Consider the following 10,040-nt stretch of genomic DNA (forward strand, 5'->3'; position numbering starts at 1 on the left):
CAACCATCTTCTCCAGTGACAGCATTTTGGTTTTATTAAAAAAAAAAAAAATTAAAAAAAAAAAAAGGAACCAATCCTGCTAGTGCCTTGCCCTGGCTTTGAAGGAGATTGGCAGATTTTCAAATCAAAGGTGTTTTATGCTGATCAACCCCATCCCCGGCCATCCATGCACTCCAACACATCCCTGGCAGCACTCTGAGACAGTGGTCAGTGCTGTCCTTCATTGCTGAGCTTCAGGCCTTACCCTACCAAAGTCTGCCCAGCTTTTGGGGTAAAACCTCAACTTTTGGAGCTGCCATATGCTGTAAGGACAATTCATCTTCTGGAGACTGCAACAACTCAAGGTGCCACCACCCTGTGCTGCCAATGGGCTCTGCTCACACTGGGTGACAGAAGGGACCAGCCCTGCTGGGAAACTCAGCAAATTCGGCCTGTTGTCTGTCAGCCAAGGAGAATTAAATAATGACAAAGGGGATGATGGACACGGTGCCACGTTTGAGAGTAACAGACGGGAAGGTGCCTGGTTGCTGCAGCAACAAGGCTGGGAAGATGGGTTTTTCTTTTGGGAAGATGGGTTTTTCTTTCTCTTTTCACCTGCCAATCTTCCCCCCACGTCAGGGCTCTGCTGCTGCGGGAGACGAGCAGTGACATTTACACTCCCACTAACAAGCTGGTTCAGTGATGGGCAGCTCTGCAGGAGAGCATCTGGAGTCACAGAGCCTGAGCAGAGAGAGGGGAGTGTCCTCCCAAGCACATAGAATAATTTGGGGCTTTTTTGTTGTTATGAGCATTACTGGGACAGGATCATGCATGGAAACAGCAGGCAGAGCCACAGTGGGGCACTCAGGGCCTTTGACCCTTCATGTGGGTCAGGTCCTGCAGCTGATGGGAGCAAGGAAATGTCACTACTGCCCAAAGAACGTCCTGCATATCCTGCTGGGAGAGGGAAGGAAGAAAAAGGATATTAAAAGGAGGATTTGCAAGAAGTCAAGCATCACCACAGGAGCAGTTTCACTTCTCAGCCTGTTCATAGCAGCAGGCTGTGCCATCAGCCGTGCTCCTGCAGCTCAGCATTCCTCAGTGCCCCAGCAATCTGCCTTTGGCTCCTTGGGAGAAACCTTACTAAGGAACCAGAAGTAAAACTCAGGCTGCTTTTCCTTCCCTGTATCTTACCCCACCACTGTGTCTCTCAATGCTTTCCTTTGCCTTCTGGATAAGACAATGTTCAGTTCACCCAGAGTGTCACAGTAATAATAGGAACAGCAGTAATAAGAGTAATAACAATAACAATAATAATGCTGCTGCAAAATAAATGTAAGAAAAACATAACAGCCCTGAAATGAATTGTAGTGGTGGTGCAGGAAACTGCTTTGGGTCATCTCCTCTCTCTTACTGGTTGTTCTGCTGCTGGCATGAGGAGGAAAGTGGGAATTAAGAACCAGCAGCCTTTCCTGGCTGCCAGACTGCTCTGCCACTGCAGACAGCTGAGGAGGTGCCTCATTGGACCATGAACCCCAAACTGGGGGAGGAAATAAATATCATGGCAAATGAACCCTGAAATTTGTGTATTCCTATGCCCAACAGAGCCAAGGAAGGCAGATTTCCTAATCTATGGCTGCAAGTCAAAGACTATAATATGGATTGCACTGATCCATTTATTTGAAGGAGAGCATCAATGGGTTTTCTCTTGTCTAGAGTGTCATCCTTTTGCACAAAGCTTGGACATTCCTGATATTGTGGAGATTTCCACTCTCCTGCTAAATCAAGGTGAACAATTCGGCTGACAATCATTAGGAATACACAGATAAACAGGATTCTGTCCTGTCCCCATTCTTCCCTCTGAGCAGAGAGCATGTGCTAATCAGCCACATTTCATTAAGAAGCCAGGCTAAAAGATTAAGATGCTGAGAAGGGCAGGCCCTTTTAGTGTCTTTACCCCTCCCTGAAGTTGGGGCAGCTCCTTCAGACTGAATTTTAATGGGCAAAGTACCTGATATGTTGTAACACAGTTTCCTCACAGTAATTGCTCTGCTTTTCTACATCTCTACTAAAAAACTCCCAGCATTTCCCAACTGGTGCTTAAAAGTACACCCAACAATCTGCAGAGAAGAGATGACTGAACAAATATACAGTCAAGCCTGGGGGAAAAACTGCATGAAGGCAGATTAGAAAATGACCAGAGAAATAATCTTTCAAATATTGAAACTGCAGAAATTAAGAGGATATTTGCAGAAATCTCTCATTACAGAGAGCACACAGGAAGCATCAAGATTACAACCTGACCAGTGCATGAGGGTTATACAAGGAAGAAACCCATGAGGGTTATACAAGGAAGAAACCCAATCTTTCCACCAGCACATGGTGACCATAACAAGTCCCTTGCCAAAGTGATCAACCAGCAAAGCACAGAAAATGAGGTCACTTGTGGAGTTTTTTCCAGCAACTGAAACTCAGCAGGGATGGTCCCATAACAACCTTTGCCTCTTTCAGCAGAGGGCTCAGGATGGAATGTTGCTCCCCATGGTACCAGAGCCCACAGTGGGAGCACCATCTGGGAAGAAGCTTGGCAGCTTGCATGGGCAGTGGGTCCATGCAAGGACCCACTTGAAGATGTGGAGATGAAGGAGAAATAGAAGAAAAAATATCTTTTTAGCATTCTTGACCGGAACCCACTTTTCTTCTAATTTAAAAAAAATATATATATTCTCTTCTGTTACAGGAGGTTATTTTAATTGTGAAAATTGAGATGTTTCCACGCCTTGAGGGTAGACTTTTTTGCCACCAAACCCTAATGCAGAAAAACACAAAATCCTTTGCAAAAACACTTGCCTGAAAGACTGTACCAGTGTCAGGCAGACTGCCCTGTAGTGAAACCCTCCATGCTCATGTTGATGCTCCAGTTTGGACCCTTTCAACGTCACTCCAATATCCTTTTCTGATTCCTGAATCCCCTCCCTTCCCCAAAACTGTGGGTTGCTTCTTGTAAAACCTGCCAAGAATCAGCTGTCCTACAAGGGCAAGGAACAGGCTGTGCCATCCACCAGCCCACGTGTCCATGGAGCAGCAGAGAGGAGCACCAAAAGCTGTGCAGAGGCTTCCTCACCAGCTGCAGACACTTCCACAGGCACCAGTGCTCTCCTTTAAATGTGTGGCTACATCTCAAACGAGCCACGTGCAGTTTCCCTCCCACGTCCACAGAGCAGGGCTGTCAGTGCTGCTCAGACTCCTGGTGGCCCCAGCAGATTTGCGCTGAGCTGCTGGGCTGGCCCTGGGAAATCTGTGCTGTCAAATGTGTACGGAGTGAAAACTGCAGAGCGGCAGCAAGCATGGAGCAGGGGACTCTGGCTGGTTCACTGCAGAAAAAGCCTGTCCTAGAAACAGGAGCTGAGCCAAGTTTGGGATCCTGTTTCTGCCCAGATTGTTCTCACACCCCAACTCGACCTGGTCATCGTGAAGGAGAAGGTTCTGAAAGCTGCAGGGGGTGACATCAGGGTTAGATGTTAGAACTTGGTTTCCCTCGCAGTGAAATGAGTCTTTCTGAGCTTTGTCTCTTCCCCAGAGAGCCGTGACGATTCATTAGGCAATTGTAAAATCAGAATGTGGCTGCTGACTAAAAGTTGTGGCTCATTAATAGCCCTGTTTATTGCCAACCAAATAATTAGCTTAGACATGCATCAGCAGGCCTTGATGGCATATGAAATAACTGCCTTATTACATAGAAATCAAATGAGTTTCTGAGGACAGCTCAGGTGTCACCTCAACCCCAGAATTGAAAAGGAAGAGGAAAAAAAAGGAAAAAAACCCATCCACTTCAATGTGTTGCTCAGCAACAGAATTTGCGGGGGAAACAATCTAGGAATGAAGGAATGAGCATTTCCAAGAGAACAGGTTATTTCAGGCAAGACATCAGGGACGAGCAAATGTCACAGAGGAGGAAAACTTCAATTTTTTTCCTCCTTTAATCAATAATTCAAACTAAGTATTTTGGATAAAACAAGCATTTAAGCTAGCTGATTGAAAAACAGAGATCCCAAACCTTTACCAAGAGTCACATTGTTGAGGAAATGTTTATTTGTTTGTGTGAGGGAAACGTTAGATTTACTAGACACTGAATTAAAAATTGAAAAAACGCTCTTAGAAATGTCACTTGTTCATTTAACGAGGAAGATGATGTAATGCCAGTTCTGCTATGTTGTGCAGCATCCTTCCCAGAGCAATCCCATGCTAATTTTGCTGTTCTCCTTTCCCGTGTGCCCTCCCTTCCCTCCCTTCTCCTGTTTCTTGCAGGACAAGACGAGCGCGCTGAGCCTCAGCAATGTGGCGGGGGTTTTCTATATCCTCATCGGTGGGCTCGGACTCGCCATGCTGGTTGCCTTAATCGAGTTTTGTTACAAGTCCAGAAGTGAATCAAAGCGGATGAAGGTGGCAACCCATTCCACGGCCTTTCACACCTCCTCTCTGATCCTCCCCCGGCTCCAAAGCTGCCTTCAGAGACGGATGCAGACCATGGGTGGAAAGCCAAGACATAGGGATAATGAAGTGACTGTGTCACTCAGCTTGCTAGAAAGGAATAGGAGCATCTGAGGAAGCTGAGAGAGGGTCAAGTGGGTTGTCATGGGGAGTTAATGCAAGATCAGACATGTGGCAGGATGCTAATTCAAAATCCAGACACAGAGCAAAACCACAGCACAAGCAGCAACAGCAATACATTGAAATTCCTTAAAATGAATGAAGGCAGGCTATGGCAATGTGTGTGCAGCATGGATAAAGTGTGCTGGGGCTGGTGTGATACAGCCAGTGCTGCAATATGGAAAAATCCCCAAACCCAGGCTCCTAACAGCAAGATAAAACTGGGAGAGTGCAGTAATGATTCACATCCTGTTGTTCCCTTTGCTGGCACCCTGCTGGCACCATTTCCAGGCTGACAACACCAATACATGCTCAGAGCATTGTTGCCCTGGAATGGATGATGTGGGCCTCCAAATCCCAGAATTATGGATACTCTTTGAGAGAAATTGGCCTCCAATGTCTCCTGTAATGCTTTTTTAAACTCCACCCTGTCATGGTCTTGCAGAAGCATATTTCCTACAGCCCAGGAGATCTGTTTCAGCCCTAAATTCTCGTGTGCCTGAATTTCTGAGTGTTGTGTCAAGAGTGAATTAGATTTGAGAGCCTTGGAGATAGACATTTAAGGCAGCACCTGTGGAGCACATATATCTGGGCAATCCTTTACACAGATACTGTGGTGTTAGGGGAGGCAGAGGGATGTGTGACACATCCCTGGTCTTCCTCATCTTCACCTCTTCCATGACCATGGAATTTGTTATGGAAATATGAAGCACGCAGTGAGTTTCAAAAAATCCAAATAGGTTTTTATTTCACTGAAACTCACCCAGAATCATAAGGAAAATAAGCAACTGCTTCTTTGTGTTTTATGTCGCCATTTCACAGCAGGCTCAGTGTTTTGTCAGCAATAATAACATTTCTAATGCACTGAAAATGTGCTACAGCTCTTTTCCCATTGAGGTTCAGGAAATTCCACAGGCAATGAGAGCTACCTTGAGCACAGGGGTAAAATAATATGAACCAATAGTGTCCATGGAACTACAAAGATTAGATTATCATTTGTGCCCACTGTAAAGCTAGGTATGGCACAAATGCACTGCAAGAAAAGTGTCAGAGTGCACTTAATAGCTATTCCAGATTTATCTGTTAGGGATAATTCTTCACCTGAATATCACAGTCCAGAAAGAATGATGGTGCCCTTGGAGATACCTTGAATGGAAAAAAACCAAATTTGCTTTATCTTTTAGTTAAATTGTTCTAAACAGATCGTCTCCTTAGATCTCTGAAAGTGAATGTTTTGGATGGATCTGGAACAGGAAGATGGAATTTTGTTTCCTGAATTAGGCTTACATTTCCTAGTTACCTCAGTCATCACTGTAGACAAAAACACAGGCACATGCTCAAGTTGTCACATGAGGAAAGTTAAACATATGTTTGCAGTGAATCAGAGTCCACCGTGCATAACTGTCCTGGAGTAGCAATAGCATCTCTATGGGGGAAGTGTGTAAAATACTTCTGCTCAGATCCAGGATGACTGTTCTTATGTTGTAGAGTTTGAAGAGGTTTTTGGCATATGGCACTGTTGCTTTATGCCCCAAAATACTGCTGAAACATTTAATTTTGCATGTAGAAGAGGTGTGAATGAACAGAGCAGATGCAGTGGGGACATGCAGAAAGTGAGAGTATGAATGGAGACAAGGAAGGGGAGAACAGTTACAGAAAGAACACACTGGTTAATATTATGATTTCTCCAACATTGCAAAGGACAGGGGGAGACCCCCCCGTCTTTCCTAAAAAGGGTTTTTGTTTAATCCCACAGCAATCAATCAACGAAGCCATACGGACATCAACCCTTCCCAGGCCGGCTGCAGCAGGAGGCAGTGGAGAAAATGGACGTGTGGTCAGCCACGATTTCCCCAAATCCATGCAGACAATCCCATGCATGAGCCACAGCACTGGCATGTCCCTGGGAGCTACGGGATTATAATTGGCCTTTTGACCATTTCCTGGGTGAGAGCAGGGGCAGCCCAACTCCACCTCTCCAGAGCCAAAAAACATATCCAACACCAACAAGACAAACGATGATGACAGAAGGGACAATTGGATGGATCTTCTCAAGGAAATCAAATAAATTTCCCTTTTTATTTGCAAACAGATCCACTGGCAGGAGAACAGAAACAGGTCTGTACTGCAATAAGGAGAGTGTAATGGGATTTTACAGACTCGTGAACCATCCCTGATCAAAGAACCACTGGAACACTAATGAGGACTATGCCATTTTGTTTTAACTTGGTTGTTAATAAGTCTTAGTGTGTGCAATATATATATTTTTTCTTACTAATTCCTGTGGTGTCAGGGTAACATCAGCCCTTTCCCCCTTCCCTGCTCAGTCCTTCAATCTGGTTTAGTTTGGGATGCAAACCACAACGTCTGAGCTACTAAAGGCAAAAAAGGAAAGACCAATATGTGGCAAGCTGAACTCAGTGCAGGGCGTCAGCATTGACCTCTTTTGTCCATTGTGGTTCTGCCTTCTTTTTTCTGTGGTGAACTTGGGCTGTGGAGTTATCTCAGCAAGGCAGACAGAGCTGCCCCAGCTCTCCCTACAGCATGAAGGACTCGATGCAGGAAGAAACCTGAACACAAACACGAGGCTGTTTTACAGGGGGAGAAGTGATGGGTGAGTTTGGAAAGCCCAGGTAGCGTGAGGACAAAGCAGTAATTCTTCCAGAGATGATGAGTGGTGATTCAAGAGGAAAATCACGTGCCTGGAGTGGAGAGTGGCAGACTGGAGCAGAGGGTTGGTCTGAGATCACGGTCGGCTGCTAAGAGGGAAAGTAGATGTGGTATTTATTCCCCTCACGTGTGACTCTCCTGCCCAGGTTATTGGGGGCTAATAAGCAATTGTGAACCATTTCTTCATTGCTTAGCTTCTGTGTGTGCTCCCTTTCTGGTGGTCACATAAGGGAACCACCTTGGGCCAGGAACAGGCCATCTCCAGACACCCAGTTCTAGACAGCTGCCAATCAACCAGCGCTACGTGCTACAAGTCATGGGCTGCAACGGGGACCACCCTGCCCTCCTGCTCTGAAATCCCTTTATGGCCATTCTTCCCTAACTCAGAGGGACAATTTGTAGGTAGCTGGCCAGAATGGATTCCTGGAAGGAGCTGCTGAAGCAAACCAAGGAGGAGATCATACAAGCAACCATGACATGCTGGTCACACTCAATCTCCCCACCAAGCTGGAGCCTGTCTGGGTACAAAGCCAAGCGTAGCAGATTCCCACTCTGCTTAGAGAGGGGGAAGCATCCACAAGTCAGGAAAGCAGGCTGCTGACCCCAAACTTGGTGTTGTAGAAACCCACAGTGCCAGGGGGTCCAGCCACAGGCCTGGAGGTCAAGGGGGCAAGAATGGTTTTCCAGAACCACACAAAAGGTTCATTCTGTGAATCTCTGGCATGGACAGACAAACACTTCCCACCCTGGTGGGCCTGAGAGACCTCAGGGGTGTGACATTCTCAAGTGAAGGATTCCCAGGGGAGCACCTGGTGAGAGAGAAGATCTGTGGGGCAGGGGCTACAGTGAGCCCACTTGGCCAGCTCCCATCTCACTCATGGCAAATAAAGTTCAAAGGTTCTCACAGAGTCCAATACCTGTCCAGGGACTGAGCTGCTGCTGGAGCATTCTGAGCTGCTTTTTCTCATTTTCTTTACTCTTTTCTGTTTTTTGCAACACAGCAAGAGAGGAGCCAGGAAAGAAGGGAAGGTGAAGAGAAAATGATGTAGGCAAATGACTGGTACAGGTCTATGAGAAGAATCTGGAAGTAAGGCTGGAAACTGTGTGAATTCCAGTTTCCATTAGTGTATGACTGTGCAGAGCAATACATTTACCACTTCTAACACCAGCCTGGTCTGAAGCATCTGCTCCACTTATCCACTTGTCATGCAACAATTTGGAGACCAGCAAGTCAGAGTCAAGGTCCTAAGCCTGGGCACAGCATGTCTTGTGCCAATGTTTTCCTCTGTCCAAAACTGGGAACATTGTGATCTTCATCTCTCATCACTGAACATGAACTGTGCTAACAGCCACTCCAAGCACCACTTCAGGGCACCTTCTGTTGCTCATCATTCTTTTTTTACCCGCTTTTCTTAATTTTAATGTCAGTTCTGTGTAACGCTAGCACAAGTGGAGGCATCCTTATCAGCACAAGCTCTTTTTTTCCATGTCCAGAGCCCTCAGATGAGTCTCCTGTCCCAGCTCTTGTCATGTTCTGGGCCAGTGTGGTGGGAACAGGCTGCTGGTAGCCACCAGAGCCCCATCCTCCTCCAGGAGCAGGACCCCATGGCAGCAGGTCACAGCAGTCTCATGAGCAGCAGCACTGCTAGAACTGGCCACCTGTGACATGAAGATGTGAGATGCAGCTGTGTGAAAGGCTTTTGATCAGTGGAGGGGTTACAGAACAAAACAAAAAAAAAAAAAAAAGAAAAAAAAAGGTGAATAGGACAAAAGCGTGGAAAATGTAAACTTGTAATATGTATTTTTACTACACTTTTCTTAAAAATAGAGTAATCGTAAAACTCTTGAAGACATTGACATTTTTTCTCAACAGGATTCCATATTTAACAGTTTTGGCTTTCATTAAATTTTGCTCTTTGGTACCTGGATCTTTTATTTAACAGCTATATTTGTTTTTAACTCTCTTTTGGTTTCTCTTCCTTTCTTTTATTTTCTTTTCTTTTGGCAGTACTGCAAAGGATTTTGCTTTATCAAATGCAATGGTGTTTTTCTTTTCACATTCTCTTTTTTTGAAGCAACATTTTTATTGGTAATTATTATTTACACAAAAAATAAGAAAACTATCAGCTGGAATTTTAGAACCAAGGATCCATGATCCATTTCTCATACCTGTCCATGCCGTTTTGTGCCAGTGCTGGATGTGTGGAAATGAAAATGATGTTACCCCTCAGGCAATATTACCCAACCTGAATCAAAAGAGATTTCTTTGATTTTTGCTGTGTCTGACTTGTGAACAGCAGCCGAATAAACTGCTTCAGGTTGAAATTGGGAATCTATCTAATATTTACCCAAGAGTCAGGAAACTAAATATTCATTGGGTTCAAAATTTATTATTTTGCTTTGTTTGGAGTCTTGTGGGGTTATTTTTTGAGGAGGGCTATTAGAGGATTTTAGCTTGTTTTTACAGAGAGGGAAGACATGGCCAGCTCAGAGAAAACTCAGAACCAGCACTGGTCCAAAAATCCCTACTAGAATCAGCTTTCCTAGGAGCTCCCATGCTGTTTCAGAGGCTTGGACATTTAAGATGCTTCTCACTCAGTTTTCACACAACTGACCTGCTAAGTTCCTTATCCAAAAGCTTGTTGAGAGGGGAAAAGAGAAGAGGATTTAAAGGGTGTTGGACATTTATGCAAATACTGACAGCTCCTGAGGTAAACTGCACTCATTAATGTCATGGTGTT

The 10,040-nt window shown here is 45.1% G+C and overlaps 1 protein-coding gene across 2 annotated transcripts in view; it reads left to right on the plus strand.

Moving 5' to 3' along the window:
* Positions 1–9,624, plus strand: part of GRIA1 (glutamate ionotropic receptor AMPA type subunit 1) — a 120,903-nt gene extending 111,279 nt beyond the window's left edge. For both annotated transcript variants that reach the window (XM_059483971.1, XM_059483972.1), the window contains exons 15-16: positions 4,288–4,422; positions 6,365–9,624. In XM_059483971.1, the coding sequence (XP_059339954.1) occupies positions 4,288–4,422; positions 6,365–6,553 (324 nt within the window). In that variant the 3' untranslated portion in view covers positions 6,554–9,624. The remainder of the gene's footprint in view (positions 1–4,287; positions 4,423–6,364) is intronic.
* The last annotated feature ends 416 nt before the right edge of the window (positions 9,625–10,040 follow it).

Source organism: Ammospiza nelsoni, chromosome 16 (assembly GCF_027579445.1).
Source record: "Ammospiza nelsoni isolate bAmmNel1 chromosome 16, bAmmNel1.pri, whole genome shotgun sequence".
Taxonomy (NCBI): Eukaryota; Metazoa; Chordata; class Aves; order Passeriformes; family Passerellidae; genus Ammospiza; species Ammospiza nelsoni.